Consider the following 17728-nt stretch of genomic DNA (forward strand, 5'->3'; position numbering starts at 1 on the left):
AGACTAGGACCACTAATAACAAAAAAAGTATTTCTAAACCAAATAGGACAAGGACTCAAAATTCAAAATCAGACTCATGAGACTTTGGTATAGCCAAGGAAAGCCCATTCCACAAAATTTAGAATTTACCAAACCACCCCTATTTTAGCCAAACTTTATTAAAACTGAACCAGCAACTTTCTAACCTAAAGAAACTTATTACTAAGACTCAATAATAATTAAAATATACTCATTAATACTAAACTTAATAATCCCCCCTCTCCCATTGTAACTATTGAATTATTTGAAAAAATTATAAAAATTGTGCGCCAAGAAGCTTGAGCTTAAAGGGCATGCCCTTCAGGGTGGAGAAAAGGATCCTCTCCATTTGCTATGAAATGGAGATGATCCATTTTATGGTGAAGATTTAGTAGTTCAATCTAAAAATGAATATAAAGACACTTAAAATTAATTATCATTTCTTGTTTGGTGGAATCAGATTTTAAATGACATGGTAGTGTGTACACCTTTAGATGTATGGGAATTAGATCTCCTCCATAGTATAAACCCTCTCCATTTCCTAGCAAATGGAGAGGATCCCGATTCTGTGAGACTGTGGATTCAAAACCCATTGGGTGTGTATGTAATCAATAAAAAAAGTGATGCAATAATTATTGGGATGAAAATAATAGAACGGGATAGATGATTATAGTTTTTTTTTTTTTGATAAGTAATAAAGATTCATTGATATCAAAAAGAGAAAAACACCCAAGTACACAGGGAGTATACAGGGGTGAACAAATCAAAAACGAACATTACAAAAATCAAGAAAATCTTAAAAAGAAGAAAAAGGATGGTTTCTTCACACAGAGAACCAATCAAGTAAGGTTCTAAAAAAAAGAAGCTTGAGATCAGGCATGGAACGCTCCTTGTCTTCAAAACACCTACTAATTCTCTCCTTCCAAATACACCACATCAAACAATGAGGAACAACCATCCATAAATCTCCATTACGATGGCGACCAAAACGACCTTGCCAGCAAGCCAAAAGCCCAACAACAGAGAATGGCATAACCCAACAAACTCCAAATAACCCAAAAACCATATCCCACAACTCCAAAGCAACCGGGATAGATATACAACAATAATGTTTGGAGCTCAAAAATCCTGCGAACAATTTTAGTTTTTCATGTTTTTCCTTTTCAACTTAAGAAAAACTCTTTAATTATGTTGGTGGTTAAACTACGTTAATGAACACATAGTATTTTGTGTCTGAGATATTAGTGGGGATGCAACCAGAAAATGAAACCCAACTATGTTTTGTAGGTATTTTTTTTTTTTTTATTATACTTCAAAGTGTTATTATTCTTTTAACTTTTTAAAAGTATTTTATTCCTTGAGGTATTTCCCATGTATTGCTTTATCTTGTTTATTTATTTAAAAAAAAAAAAAAAAACCGAACTTCTTAATACAAGATTTTTTTTTTTTTTTTTTGGAAAGATAAAAATAAAATGACTACAATTTTGGATATTCGCTTAAGTTTGTTAGGTATAGGTGCTTTTCTTCTAGTATTCAAAGCTATTTATTTTGGAGGCATATATGATACCTAACCCCAGAGAAGGAGATGTAAGAAAAATTACCAACTTGACCCTTAGCCCAAACGTTATATTTCGTTATTTACTAAAACCCCTTTTGGAGGAGTTAACCAATTAAACTAATATACTATTATACCGAAATATAAACTTCTTGATTGACCTAATGTACTTGGGATGAAAGAAAGAGTATTTATAACTTAAGTGATATATACACACACACACACACACACATACACTAGCCTCTAAGCACAATAGAGACTCTTTTATTTTTTGGATAAATGTTAATAATTTGTATTTATTATAATTTAGAAATATATTTTTTTACTTTTCAAACAAATAAAAATTATAAACTTTAAAGATAAGCAGTAAATTATAATTTCATTTTTGAGCATGAAGGAAAAAATCCTAAATTTTAGGAGATCTCTTTTGAATTAAAAATGAAATTTGTTATTTGACATTTATGACCCTATTTCTAAATAAAATTATCCTTTATTAATAAGAATATTTTTGAACCACATAAAAGTCCAGTTAAAATAGGAAAATCCTCTTTTATATATATATATATATATATATTGGTGATGAAAGAAATAGTACTTATAAGTTCAGTGATTTTTTTTTTTTTTTTTGGGAGGGGGCGGGTGGAACTGATAATTACAATTATGAAGAAGAGATGTTCAAATCTTAGTTCTACTAGTCAAGAAAATACAAATGTGACTTGAGTTATGGTGCTTCACTATACAAAAAGTAAATAAATTATATAAATATATATATATATATATGTTCAAGTTACATCTGATGTAACTCTTTAGAGTTACACTCTTTCTACACCGTTAAATTTTAATAGATCTAATAGTAAAAAATATAAACCCATTAATGTCAGTTACCATATCATTTATTATCCCTTATTTTTTGAATTTTCATATCTATCTCTATTCCCAAAAGGCAAAATGTGCTTACATTCATATCAACCAAAATACCTTAAACTTTTTATTTTCAAATATATGTCTTTATTTTCATATTTTTTGAATTTCCATATCATGACCCCTAGGAATTGTTTAGAAAGAACTTAGAATCTTACATAAAGACTTTAGTACCAGTTCCCTAAAAATCTACATAAATAATTTGCGTCACTGCATCCTCAAAGAGGACAACACCACCTCTGCTCCAAGTTATACAAAGACTTGAAACCAATTAAAAGGCTTCTTTTGTGATCTCAAAGTCCTGGACCTTAAATTTATTTTGCAACTTATACCCAAAAAAAAAAAAAAAAAAAAAAAAAATCTTTATAGCTCAAACTTATAAACTCAATTACGTCTTTTCGTGATGACTATATTGAGTAGGAGGATGAGAAGATATCGTAGTCAATTTTCACTTTTCAATTAATGAATAAAATTTAACATATCATATTTTTATTATTAAAATACCCCAAACTTCCATTAAAATCCCTCTTAAGTATATCTCACTTGCTTAAAAACTACATCCAAACCACGAGAAGCACAACCCTCTCCATGGCCTTTCCTCTGAAGTCATCAAAATCGTGCTGTATTGGCCAGTATTGTCGAAAATTTTGTACCAGTCACCGAACCAGTATGCACCAGTTAAAATTCCTGTGTGTTCCAACCTGTATCGGCCATTGACCATAGACCATTCGTTTCAGAATTCATCCAATACAAGAACTGCCGAAGATTCCACCTCGCATTTCTGCCCTAACTGATGCATCCTCATTGTATCTTGAAAAGATTCTTCAATTTCACAACCAGCTTCCATTCTTCCATGTTCAGTTCTTCCTGCATATTAAAAGTCACAATACGGAACACATTGCAATGTGATCCATCAAGGACAGAAATTGTAAGGGATTCAATCACTCACCCTGTAATTAGCTTTAAGTACATCAATTGACCTCCTAGTGATGTGGCTGACAAGCTCATCTTCAATCTCAAAATGCCTACCAAACATTTTTTGCTGCTCCTCAGAATTGGTGCCAACTATCTGTTCAAGCACAAACAATAGGTAACAATAAGCCAGCATCCAATGAGGTAAAATAGAATGACAAATTTCCTTGAGGGCTAGATTGCCAACTTGAATATGAAGACTGAAAATATCCCTCCCCTATAGGAAGATACAGCAGCACAGACAAATATGTTGAATGGGGGTCAAGCAGGATGTTCTTCCAGTCATAAGATGGAAGATACCATGGTATCTAAACTATATTATTTTCATTATTATTATTATAAATAATAAAAATGGAAACCTTAGGCTAGAAAGGTACGAGGTTCCGCCACATGTTGGATACATTTCTTTTACCAAATAATCAATCTGTTATCTTTCTAAATTTGGTGTTCAAGGTAGCTGTAATTAGGATTCAAACCCCTAACTTCTAAAACTCTCATAGCAGCCAAACACAGAACCATTTGATAATATTGAGTACAGTGAACTATACGGCAAAAAGGTAAATGAAGTATTGAAGTAAAAGGTCAAGTTTATTATACTTTTCAAGGCTCAAAATGGATAGGTGTTATTTGGTGATAGGTTGTTTTTAATATTGGTGGTATTGCCATGCTGCTGTAAAAACATGAGAGATGACCATGCTTAGTGGTACTGAGCCTGTAATGATGGGGTCAGTTGACATTTGAAACGAACGACTATGGTTACTGTTGTTAACTTCGATTGGTTAGGTTAAGAGTGGTAATATTATATTAAGAGAGATGTTAAAGATATGCAGACATGAGAATTATCTGATAATATATAGCAATATCGCTCGAGAATTGTTTAAATACTTCACATTATCTGATTTTGATGAAAGCAATGGAAAATAATTTTTTCTTAGCTATTGGCATAAAAAATAAATAAATAAATAACTTTCAAAATTTATATATGTCTAACAAAATAGAATACAAGGCATTGCACATGTTACATGCTAGTTAATGAGTAAAATAGCATGACAAACAGCATGTGCTTGGTGAGAATATAAACAATAACAACAAAATTGCAACACTTAAATGTGTTAAGGAAAATGCACAACCAAAACAATAAGCATCAAATTAGATTGGAAGCCATGATTAGAAAACCAGAGCAAAGTTAAATTCAAATTTTCAGTTGAGACGGATCATTGCCAATGCCATTTCCTTCAAAATCTTATCATCTATCTCCAAAATTTAACTTATACATATTAGTACCAACTAGGTCCAACCTTAATATTTTCATTATATTGAGATAAAGGAAATGTCTTGAAATTTTGTCATATTACAACAGGCAGAATCACAGGGATTTACAAATATATAATATTATCCATAAGATACATAAAGACAGCTAAATTTGGTTGCAATCAGCAATAGCACCCACAGAAAAAGAGGAGGGGGTCTAAGAAGAGGGGAAAACAAAAAAGTTGTTTTGAAAAAATATACCAATAACATTACTGAAAGTGAAAATTCATGAACTGTACCATTCAAGTAATCTGTAGAGGATTATCTACATAAGTCATGACTCAAGCAATTTTTAAAGACACAACATATATTGTCCAAACCATAAGACAGTAGTGTTAAATGCAGAATAACCTAATGGTACATTTGGATGGACATATTTACAACGATATGGATCTGAAGTTTTAAGTTTAAATGCCTTAATTCTACCCAATAAAAATGTATGAAATGACAATTTTTTTGGATGAAATTTGTGGATGGATTTTATTTTTATTAATACGTGGATTTAAAGTAACTAGGTGTAAAATGCCATTTCAATCCCATAATGTCACAAATATTTTGTTTGAGCAAAATCTCCAAAGCTTGCATCATGTGTAGTTTTTTTTTTCATCATATATATAATGTAAATTTTATTCAAATAAGCATCATCATGTGTTGTTAAATTAATATCAAGCAATTTATACTAGTAATTATTATTGAAATCCCTTGATTTTAAATCCTGAAATCCAAACTCCAAATGCAACCTAAAGATTGAAGGAACAGAGATTCACTTCTCTCCCCTGTAGAAGCCCTTCCCTCTACCTTCTGTAAGAGCACCCTCCCTCTCTCCTTGTAGAAGAGATCCTCCCTCCCACCCTCTGTGGGGCTTCCCCGTAGAGTCTATTCTTACTATCTCCTTTAAACTTTTAACACTTTTCTCTTAGGATGCCATGGAACAAGAAATGATTGATGGGTTGCAAAATCTGTGTCTCACGAAGGAAGAAGAAGAAGGAATACCCATCACAACAAGAAGTAAATCAAACCTCTTGGAGGAATGCTCCTTAAGTCTGTTTGGTCGTCTACTCTCAGATAGACAACAGAATCAAAGGGCATTGAAGAGCACTCTGAGGTTTGCATGGAAGATGGGCTCGAAATTGAAAATAGTTGATGTAGGAAATAGCATTCTTCAGTTCAAGTTCAGTTCAAGATACCAAATGGAGTGGGTGGAGAACAATGGCCCATGGAATTTCAGAAATAACCTGCTCCTCCTTTGCCAATGGAAGAAGAGGCTCTCCATGGCAAATATGGTCTTCACCCATTCCCCCTTTTGGGTGCAACTCTGGGGTTTACCTTTTGAACATGAGTGAAGAAGTGGGCAAAGATCTAGGAAACAGTTTGGGGTGCTTCATAGAAATGGACAAACGAGCATGCCAATCAGACCAAGCTTTGTTTATGGGCATCAGAGTTGAGCTTCCGATAGACAAACCACTTCATAGAGGGGGTAACAAGGTGAGTCTTGATGGTGAAAAGTTTTGGGTCCACTTTAAATATGAGAGGCTTCCCACGTTCTGCTTCCTATGCGGCAAGTTTGGCCACGACAAGAAGCATTGCCTGGATTTTCCAAACTGGCAGAACACCCCTAAGCAATATGGTGAATGGCTAAGGGTCGGGGGGTGCTTTCAAAGGGAACTCAGGCAAACAAAGAAGCACTCACAGGCGTGATGAGGAAAATGAAAACATCACCAAAGGAAATGGCCAGACAACAGTTCAAAACTTCCACTTTGAAGAGGAGGATGGCAGCGGAGGTAGTGCAGGATGCAGCAGCATTCAAAATTCAAAAAAAAAGCTGATCACACGTGGGGAGGTGACGATTCTGAAGCCCAAACGTGCCAAGCAGCAGATAATGGGGTCAGATGGGACGGATTGGAAAAAGATGGCCAGCTTTTGAGATTGGGGTTTGGCCAAGGTGAAGATATGACAGTACACAATTCAGAAAATAGCATCGGAGCGGGTGTAGAGAGAGATATGAACAATGCTTTTTCTAAAGTGGGCTTCCCACTCCATGAGGCCGAAAACTCTCCTGAAGTAACTAGCCCACACAGGCCCAAGGAGTTTCAGGCTGGCGTCATTGTGGAGGAACATAAACCGGCCCAAGAATTGAGTAAAATGCAAAAAGGTAAAGGGCGGTTAAAAAGGGCAGCCAGAGAGAAAGGGCAGGCCCATTCCCAAGGGATTGTGAGCCAAAATCAAGCTCTAGGGTCTAAACGCCAAGGCTATGTGGTCTTTATTGAGAACGAAGAGAATATAGTCCACAAGAAGCAGCGTGGAGGCTTCACTAAAAGCTTGAATGAGTTGAATTTATTGGCGGCGGCTGCCAGGCAGCACCGCAGGGAGCCATGAATTCATTATGCTTGAATTGCCGGGGGCTTGGGAAACCCCGGTCAGTTAGTGCGTTGCACAATATGGTGCGATGTTGGGATCCCAGGATAGTGTTTCTCTTGGAGACTAAGCTTAGGAAAAGGCGTATGAAAAGAGTCAGAGACAGATTGGGCTTTGCAAATGGTCTTTTTGTACCAAGCCGAGGTCACAATTAGGGCTGTCCAGCACCTGCCTGGCCCGACGAATCAGACCGGCCCAACGATCTCCGACCCGATAACCACCCGATCTGAGCGGTGGTTCGGTCAGCTGCAGGTCGCTGGCGTGAAGACCCGATACGATCGGTTCTAGTCTCGGTTTGACTGCCTAAGAAACCGAAGAACCCAACCCACCCGATGCCTATCTCTCTTCCAGTCACAAATGTCATGTTCCGGTGAAAAACCAATAAGTCTAAACTTAAATCTTTGCCAATATAATGAGATCTTAGCTAGATCTCAATAAATATAGCTAGATCTCGGCCAGATCTCAAACGATATGGAGGAATATTGGCCAGATCTCAATAGATCCGGCCAGATCTATCTCTTTGCGGCAAGATTTCGACCAAAATTCAGCCAGATTTCTACCCTCTGAAGCGAACCTGAAACCAACAAGACCCGATCCGGCCGATTCGAAGCTCCACACGAGTCAGTTGCGGGTTTTGATTTCTCCCACCCGAGTCTGTCGAGTCAAGTTCGAGTTGGGCACAAACCTAACTCGGGCTTACCCGTGGACAGCCCTAGTCACAGTGGAGGTCTGGCCCTTCTATGGAAGAGGGAAATAAACCTGAATATAAAGAGCTTCAACAATTATCATATTGATGCAACTGTCACTGAGTTAAGCTCTAGCCTAAAATGGAAAATTACTGGTTTTTATGGTAACCCTCAAACGCATGTGTCATGAATCATGGAATTTACTCTCACTCCTCAGTAGCCAAATGCAACTCCCTTCGTTCTATTTTGGAGATTTTAATGAGATTGTTTCTATGGAAGAAAAATGGGGAGGTGCAATTAGACCGCAAAATCAAATGGAGAGTTTTCGTAACATCATCAACTCATGTGGATTCAAAGACTTGGGCTACAGTGGACCGCATTATACTTGGTGCAATATGCAAGAGGGGGCTGGAAGAGTTTTCTTAAGTTTGGATAGAGCTTTAGCCACGTCTGATTGGATTGAGAAATTTGGTGAAGTCAAAGTCCACCACCTGGTTGACTTTACTTCGGACCACTGCACTCTTTTCATCTCTAATCCTCTAGTTATCAAAATACCTAGAACGCGACGCTTCCATTTTGAGGCCATATGGACGAAGAGAGAGGAATGCCGAGGAGTTATTGATTCGGTGTGGGGTTCTACTAGTGACATGAACACTTTGAAGGGTATGGCTTGCAATCTGAAGTTATGTGCCTTTGAGCTAGCATTATGAAATTCTTCTACCATTGGTCAGATACCAAAGCTAATTCAAGAAAAGTGGAAAATGCTCTCTAGCATGACTGAGCAAGACAAAGACGGTTCTCTTGGAGAGATTAACAAGGTCAGGAAAGAGATAAATGAGCTTTTGGATGATGAAGAAATTTACCCGGGGCGGCGCTCCAAGGTCCACTGGCTAAAAGAGGGTGACAGAAACACGAAATTTTTTCATGCCCAGGTGTCTGAAAGAAGGAAGCAAAACATGATTATTAGAATTTGTGATAAGTATGGGCGGTGGTGTGAAGACAAGGATAGTATTGCCAATGCTGCAGTGTCTTACTTCGAAGACATCTACTCCACCTCTAATCCAAGTCTGATTGAGGAGGTTATAGCAGCAATTCCCACTAGAGTAACTGATGAAATGAACATGGAGCTGACTAAGAACTTTACCAGGGAGGAAGTTTTGACTACTCTCAAACAGATCCACCCTACAAAATCTCCAGGGCCTGATGGTATGTCTGCTATCTTCTTTCAAAAATATTGGGATATTGTTGGTGCTAATGTCTCAAACATGGTTCTAAATGTTCTTAATTCTGGCATGTCATTAGATGTTATCAACAAAACCAATATTGCCCTCATCCTTAAAACAAACAACCCCAAAAGAATGACTAACTTCAGACCAATCAGCCTATATAATGTGATTTACAAGCTCATTTCTAAAACTTTAGCTAATCATCTTAAAAATTTTCTTCCTCTTATTATCACAGAAAATCAGAGTGCGTTTACTGCAGCTAGGCTCATTACAGATAATGTTCTAATAGCTTATGAGTTAATGCATTACCTAAAGCATAAAAGAGAGAGGAGAGACTGCTTTATGGCAACAAAGCTTGATATGAGCAAAGTCTTTGATAGGGTTGAGTGGGGCTTTATTGAAGGGGTCACGAGAAAGATGAGGTTCAATGAGGGGTGGATTAACTTGCTTATGAGATGTATCTCCTCAGGTTCATATTCTGTCATTATCAATGGTGATACCTTTGGAAACATTATTCCCTCTAGAGGTCTCAGGCAAGGGGACCCCCTCTCGGTCTCTCAACCCTCCTCCATGAAGCAGCAAGAAATTAGCTTTTGAATGGCATATCTTTATGTAGGGGTGCCCAAAGATCACTCATCTTTTCTTTGCCGATGACAACCTCCTCTTTTGTAAAGCCAACAATGAAGAATGTAGGAAGCTTAAGGAGATCCTTGAGAAATATGAGGCAGCTTCTAGGCAAAAGGTCAATTTGGTTAAGTCTTCAATTTATTTTAGCCCAAACACTTCTCTAGAGATAAAGGAGGCAATCTTTAACATTTTGGGGCCCAAAGATTAGTTGATGATTTTCACGGCGCCATCAAGATGGATTTTCCCCCCTAATCTTTCCAATCCTACGGGCTGTTCTGCCCCACCCCTGGAGTGTTTAAAGTAAATGTTGATGGGGTGTGTTCCCTTGATATGGGAGTGAGTTTAGGGGTTGGGGTGGTTATTAGAGATGTGTTTGGTAGGGTTATTGCAGCTCTCTGTAAGTCTCTGCCTTCGCAGTTCCCAGCAGATTGGACGGAACTTTATGCTTTAGAGCAAGGCATTTTGTTGGCGCAGGAAATGGAACTCTCTCAAGTCATATTTGAATCTGATGCTCTCTCAGCTATCCATGCTATTAACCAAGGCAATACTGGGGGCGAAGCTGGGCACCTAGTGGAGGGTATTTTGCAGGCCAAAGCTTCCTTCTCTTGCAGCTCTATCTCTCACTTGAAAAGGGACTACAATAGGGTTGCTCACGAGCTTGCTCAGTTCGCCAAGATCAACCATTGTACTCAAGTTTGGAAAGGTGTTACCCCACCTTTTGTATCTCATCTGATTCTATTAGATTTAGAGCCTCTCACTATGTAACCTGCTGGTGGCTCTTTGTTGTATTCCTTTTCTTGTTTAATGAAATTGTTTTCCTCTCCAAAAAAAAAAAAAAAAAACCTAAAGGATATGCTAATCAGTTTACCCATTTCATTCTTTGATAATTGATAGTGCATTCCCGGTAATAATCCATTTCTTCACAAATGTGTATAATTGTTCCTAATCCATTTATTAAATGTCACCCAGAACCAATCAATAGAGTCGCCCATACATCAGCAACTGAACACGTGCTCAAGGAGTTGACAGCAAAAAACTTAAAAGAAAAACTCCAAACTCATCATTACATCAAGTATGTGGAGGCGTTTTCTTTTTTTGTTGGGGGGGCTCATGGAGAAATAACAGTATGCAAAACCAGGAAAATAGATAAGGGATCATGAATATTGAGTAACCTCGGTAAGGAAAAATGACTACAATACCAAGCAAAGGAGTGACTATCAAGTCCAAAAATTATCAATAATACCATTTTATGTCTGCCTATATTTGGATAAATTTGGCCAATGAGCTTTCATTTAATAATGCTAATAAACGGCACTTTTTTCAAGTATCATTTTAATTACACTAATAATACATTATCACTAATGCCATTTTAGTACAGCATCAGAGGTTCAAACACATACCTTAATTGCAACTTTCAGACCTTTCTTTGCAAAGTCAACAGCTTTATGGTTATTTTCAATAGACGCAACTCGCCCAATATCAATAAAATCCCTCTGAGGAATACAGATTGGAGTCCCAATCTGTGCAGAAAGCAGATTGTGTTAGATGTGTACAAATATATAAACAAGCACTTTATTTAGGATACAATCTCTCCAGTGCCATTTCAAAATAAGCATTATCCCAAGCCTACCACATGGCCCCCAGTCTCCAAAAATAAGTATTATTCCATATCTACATATAAGGAGCAAGTAACACCTGGCATAACTCTTTATTAAAGTTACACCACTTAATAACTTTTTATTAGATTCATATTTTGAAATTCCACCATTGAATTACATGTTCTTTTCATTCTATAATACGCACGCTAAATATTGTAACAATCAGATGTTATTTACTATTTGATCCATTAACTCATGTTTTGCATAAAATTCTGAAATACAAAAAACTTGAACCTCATTAAAGGTATAAAGAGATAATGTAATCAAACGGTAGCTTTTTTCAGACATCACATCCAATAAGAAGCTATTTAAGTGGGCAACATTGACAAGTACTACACCATGTATAACTTGAACCTCATGAGTTTCAAACACTATCCCACAATATCAACATAAATGGCAATGCATAAAATGCAGAAGAATTCTTGGAAATTATGCTACTTGAACCACAAAATCTATAACCTACACCTTGCAGAAGCATATTATAATAGTAAGGCCATCTATTTGTAATGGCCTAAAGTCAACCCTTTTAACTGAGCAAAATTAAAAAACAAAGAAACATTGTGGACAAAATTGGAGATGGAGAGAGTTTTGTTAACAAATTTTTTGAAATTACATTTTTATCCTAGTTCTAAACAAATTAGATAAGGTGTAACTGTCAAATTTAAACTTTACCATGTCCATCCTTTTCCTTCCTTCCTACCTAACAACATAAGGGGAGATAAACTCCTCACTTCCCTCTCCTCCTCTCCCTACTATCAAACATGGTGTTGTAAGTGTCCCCAGAGGGGAACTATGCAAACCAGTGCCAGTGTAGTCACAGAAAATTTCACAGTAGTAGTTGATGGCTCTCCAGGCTCATTCCACTTGAAAGGACAAAAGTCAGCCAAATTGGGGAACATAACTAACAGAGACATAGCAATCAGCTTAGAAACTTTATTGGTGTAATTCGTTCCAGGGGTCACCATATGGCCCACAGTTAATTGAACAGTGACAGGGCTAAATCATGCACATGTCCAGATTTCCATTTATTACCAGGGAAGCCTAAGCAAATCAAGTAACAAATTGACTGGATGCTCCAAGGAAACTCTATAATCAGTTTTGATCTCAGGAGACTTGAGTTAAATAAAAGGCATATCATTAAATTACTTAAGATGTTAGCTTCTTGTATTTTTTAAAAAAAAAAAAGTCCACTTGCAATTTCCCTTCACTTTTTCTCAGCTTTAACAAGATTCAAAAGGAGCTAATGCAGCCTAAATGTACTTATTTCTCACCAACGTTGGCTGAGAACAAGTCTTACGCCAAAATGTTGGACTTATCCAGAACCTATGAAGTCATCATGTACCGACAAAAAATGATACTCTAAAAAAATTAGAGTGTTCCTTAAGCAAGAGAAAATAAGCCAAATAAGCTGGATAATAATTACCTTCAAAATGCCCTCAAGGACATCTACTCCCAATACTATTGGATCCTTCTTGTTGAAAATGCAATTTGGTAAAATTTTAAGAACGCATGGAAAGACTGCATCATCAGCAGCTTCCTTCTTCTTTTCCTCTTTGAAAGCGTTAATATGGGCTGTAAATTGATCAAATAAGTGATAAATGATATCAGCATCATAGATCTTCACACCCAACTCATTTGAAAGTTCCCGAGCCTCTGGTGTAACTTTGACATCAAATGCCAAGATGACAGCATATTCCTTTCTCTTTTCAAGCATTACACTGGCCTTCATGACATCCTTTTTATGTACAGGGCCTATGCCTATACCACTAACAGGTATTTTTACTGCTGGGGACTTCAAAAACTCCAACAACGCTTCCAAAGAGCCTAAGGTAGATGCCTGTACATAAACTCCCTCGCCACTCTTATCAATCCTGTTCATGACTGAATTCATATCTTCCATAGCTTCTTCCTTAACATCATCTAAATCATCGTCAGGACCTACAACATAAAGACCAGTTCCAGCAATAGCGTGCTCAAGGCCCTGCAATAAAAAATAACACAAGAATTCAGGAACTTCTTTCAAAAAAACCAACAAATCTCACTTTAACTGTGTAAGTGCATTATTTAAACTATATATAAAGTTAAAAATTAGAATGGATTAACCGTGACTTCAGTATGGGCAAAAAAATACCTGTGCTGTGATCTTGATACCCATTGCAGCCTTGATTTCCTTATGGTGTATATAAGTCCCCTGAAAGTGGACAACCACCAAATCGTTATCTAAAGCATTGCATAACAGACCTCTTGCTAAAAAAAACATAGGTCATAACTTAAATTTTTTTTTATACGTATAGGTCATAACTTAAACTTAAATTTTTCATACAAATTATCTGAACACGAAAGAACCTTTTTGAACCTATTTCAGTCAATAACATAAACTTTATGCAAGAAGGGAGGCGACTTAACCCCCAGATATTGCAAGGTGTACCATCTAAAGATTGTTTACAACTTTATATGAACTTCAAAAATAGACATGTACATGGCATATCAACTTTAATCCCTGGTACATGTGTTCTGATGTGGATACTGAAATTAGTGCTAACTGGAATTTCAATTTCCATATTTAGAACTAATTTGAATTTGAATATCTAATAATGTAGTTTTATAATGATTAGGGGTTACATTATTTTCCCTATTTAATTTTTGTGAAAACCTACTTAAAAACAACTCTGCTGAAATGTAAGGGACGTGATTTGATGAATGAACTTTATTCTTTTTTGATAAGTGACACATGATTTGATGAATAAAATTTGATATTGAAGTTTTCCAATAGTTTGACGATGAATAATGATTTCTAGATCTTCTTGCTTTGTGTTGATTCATATTGTCTACTCTTTCTTCACTGTTCAATTGTTTTATCCAATTTTTCCATTGAATATTTGTCCTGCATCAACTTAGTATCAGAGAATTTGACTTAATCCAATTTCCTGGCAAAACTGATAGCAGTCAGCCAGCACCAGCCCCTCACCACCGCTTAAACTATATCAAGAACACCATGTCACCATCATCCAGATCACAACTAGCCCAAACTGACAGTCTCAAGCAAGAATTGCGAACATCATCATCAATAACAACCAAAATAAATGTTGTCCAGAGTCAATGACAGAGCCATAAAATGCCTTAGACAAACCCACCACGTTCAACAATCCCAAACCGTGACACCCACGCACACAACGAAAAATAAAAAATAATCCTATCCTCATTGGCACCTAAGAGCCACCCATCACAACAATGCAGGCACCACTGAACACAACCAAATCCCAGCTAACTTGAAAACCTCCCATGTTGCCTTAGACCACCACTTAACTGATACTCAGCAAGCCTCTCACTATGACCACCAATTCTCCAAGACACTACCATCATCCAAGCCACTAGCAGACGTGGCCACAAAGACTGACTGCCTAACACCATTGCCACCCCAAACTCTCCTTGATGCAGGACAAACCAGAACTTTGCAAATTAACTTATGTCCACGTTTTCTTTAACCCCTTCTTTACTCTGAACTTATGTCCTCCAATGTACCTCAGAAGTTTACAAGTACCAAATAATTCCCACATTCATCAATAGGAGGTAAGCAGCAACTCCTTTTGAGATTCCAACTATTTGATGCACTACTATTGCCCACTACCTTCAAGACCTTGGCCTTCAATGATATTAGTGTGAACTCCAGTTGCTATTTCTTAACTTCAAGTTGTTTAATTTAAGAGAGATCAACAAATCTCCTTACACAATATGAAGCTTTAATTAAAGAAAGATACAATATAAAGCCTCTTCTGTATGTAGAGCTCAACTACCACTTCTTCACCAATTATTTCACCAGCCGTATACCAAGTTCTAGTTTTCCTACCCAAGAAAAACCAAATAGAGGAAATTATTAAAAGAGAAAACCATACCTTAACTCGGAGTTCCTTCATTGGATGGGGTGTCAATAAAGCTCGAATTGAAGTAACAATAGGTCCCTACAATGTGAAAATCATTTGTCAGAATTTTAATGCAAGCATGACATCAAATGAAAAAGTTTTAGAAGCTTACCTGCATGCCACAAACAACTATTTGATCTCCTTCATGAAGAACACCATTGACTAGTACAACATCAATTGTTGTCCCATGGCCTTCAATAACCTTGACCTCCAACACAGTACACTGGAGCACAATTTACCCACAATTAGGTTTCCATTCTACTATCCTGAAGCACTCAACCAAATGAAAATAATGTGAAAGATTGCACACCTGTATTTCATTGCTGTAAGTAAGTTTCTCAACCATAGTTTTTTGAGTCCATTGAACCAATAATAACAACAAATCTGGGATGCCTTCACCACTGTATCATCAAGAACCGAAAAATATCAAAATAGTAGCATTACACGTTTTGCAGCTGATGAGACTAAACAAGTTATTTAAATACAAGACTGAAGTCCAAAAGTTGTACCTGATAGCACTAGTAGGTACAATGCTAAAAGTTTCACCCATTTCCCTATTTTTATAGTACAATTCAGTATTTAACCCCTGCTCCTTGAACTGAGTGACAATCTGTCAACCAACAAAAAAAAAAAGAATGAGAAATAACCAGGAGTGAAATTGACAAGAATGAATCAATGAGAAAAGGAGGGGTTTATAAAACCTGAGTGAGCCTCATATTGAATTCATTTTGTACATCCCTAGATTGTTCCTTCATGGCCTTCACAATTGGTGCATTGCGACATGTTTTCCACCCATAGAGTCTGTCCACCTGCATAATTTCAAAACAAGAAAACAAATAATAAGGGGAAAGAGGAGGAAGTAGGTGGGGGGGGGGGGAGGAGGGGGGGCTTCACCAGAGACAAATTAGATAATGAACCTCACCTTATTCAATGCCACAATGAATTCTGTGTTCCTCATTTTTAAAAGATTAATTGATTCTATTGTTTGTGGCTCCAAGCCATGCATAATGTCCACAACTAAAATTGCAATATCACATAGACCTGAACCCCGAGTCCTTAAATTAGTAAATGATTCATGTCCAGGGGTATCAATAACCAATAAACCTGGGACCTTCAGTTTAGCATCAGCTTTCAGTTCCTTGGTTCTGTCACGTATGTTCTCAGCAGGAAAATATGTTGCACCAATCTGTTGAGTGATACCTCCAGCTTCACCCTCCTGAACATTAGTACCTCTGATACAATCCAGCAGCTTGGTTTTACCAGTATCAACATGGCCCATGATGCAGCAAATTGGGGAACGAAGGTTATCTTCACTCTCTTTGGAGGTAGCATCTGAACTTGATGCTTCTTTTTTCATAGCAGCATCTTTTCTCTTATTTTTTTCTGCAACTTCAACGTCTTCTTTACTCTTTGAATCTGAGACGCGACTGCCTGGGAAGGAATGGTTTTCTTAGCATCAACAGATGGCTTGGCAGTTCCAGAAGATGCTGTAGATTGGAAAAACCAAATAAAAAGACAATATAGTTATCCCAAAGACAACAGACTTTGGCAAGAAAATTCCTAGCTCACAATAGTTATCCCACGAAATAATTCTACACAGACATTTGCTTAGTTAAGAAATGCAAGGCAATTCAACTCCTCTATACTCCTTAAAAACAAATCTCCCACTTGATTAGAAAACAAACAGCTTTCTGAAAAGTAGGACCATATATTCTCAATTTGTACTAGCTAAGTTGGATCCAGGACCAGTATTAACGTGAAGTTGCCAAAAATGGTGAAGGAAATAAAATAAGAGCTACTAATAGGGTGATTTCCAGTTAGGAAAAACTTAATAGAACCCTGATAAAAAAATAAATAAATAAATAAAAAACCTTAATAGAACCACCATATGCAACAACATACATAACCAAAAAATGGAAAAGACTCTTCAAGATTCTCGGGTGACACCTCTTGTCTAGTGAGAGTCAAATTGGGTTTTTAAGTGTTGTTTTGATAGGTTGATTATGCCAACAAATAGTTTGAAAAGAGCCCTTTGCTTCTCCTCTCTTTTCTTTTCTTTTTTAAATATTTTTTTTTTGAATTATAATTGATGGGCAACTAAAAATAGGTAAGTCATCGTTCATAAGAGTTGTCCAAGAACATAAAGGTTGTCCAAGAAAGGATGAGGAAGAAAAGATCCAAGAGTGGAGATAAAGATCATTGTCCAGAGAGAAACAAAGAAGAAGCACCAGAAGGAAAATGTGGGTTTGTCTAAGAAGAAGGCAAGTTGTCTAAGACAAGATATCACAGATGATGGATAAACACTGTAAATTCTAATAATTTCTACTAGCCAAGAAGTTAGGAACACATCAACTATTCTGAGATGTGGGTTGAATTCTCTGAAATTCACTCCATTCTCCCCACTAAGTCCACACATCTC

At 36.8% G+C, this 17728-nt stretch overlaps 1 protein-coding gene across 1 annotated transcript; it reads right to left on the reverse strand.

The window, feature by feature from the left end:
* Positions 1-2932: 2932 nt before the first annotated feature.
* Positions 2933-16815, reverse strand: LOC112031841 (eukaryotic translation initiation factor 5B). Its single transcript, XM_065765692.1, has 11 exons — positions 16232-16815; positions 16011-16118; positions 15819-15919; positions 15620-15710; positions 15422-15532; positions 15283-15348; positions 13521-13580; positions 12813-13370; positions 11132-11251; positions 3444-3563; positions 2933-3361 (listed from the first exon to the last, which is right to left on the reverse strand). The coding sequence occupies exons 1-11, from the start codon at positions 16664-16666 to the stop codon at positions 3296-3298; spliced, it is 1836 nt and encodes a 611-aa protein (XP_065621764.1). The 5' UTR covers positions 16667-16815; the 3' UTR covers positions 2933-3295.
* Positions 16816-17728: the final 913 nt, after the last annotated feature.

This window comes from Quercus suber, unplaced genomic scaffold, assembly GCF_002906115.3.
Source record: "Quercus suber isolate HL8 unplaced genomic scaffold, Cork oak 2.0 scaffold_648, whole genome shotgun sequence".
Lineage (NCBI taxonomy): Eukaryota > Viridiplantae > Streptophyta > Magnoliopsida > Fagales > Fagaceae > Quercus > Quercus suber.

Excerpts from the sequence above, each read along its gene's own strand:
- LOC112031841 (XM_065765692.1), bottom strand. The coding sequence starts at position 16,666 with ATGAAAAAAGAAGCATCAAGTTCAGATGCTACCTCCAAAGAGAGTGAA. Across the intron at positions 15,533-15,619 it reads CTTACAGCAATGAAATACAG|TGTACTGTGTTGGAGGTCAA; the intron begins GTGTGCAATCTT and ends ATTGTGCTCCAG. Across the intron at positions 15,349-15,421 it reads TAGTTGTTTGTGGCATGCAG|GGACCTATTGTTACTTCAAT; the intron begins GTAAGCTTCTAA and ends TTCACATTGTAG.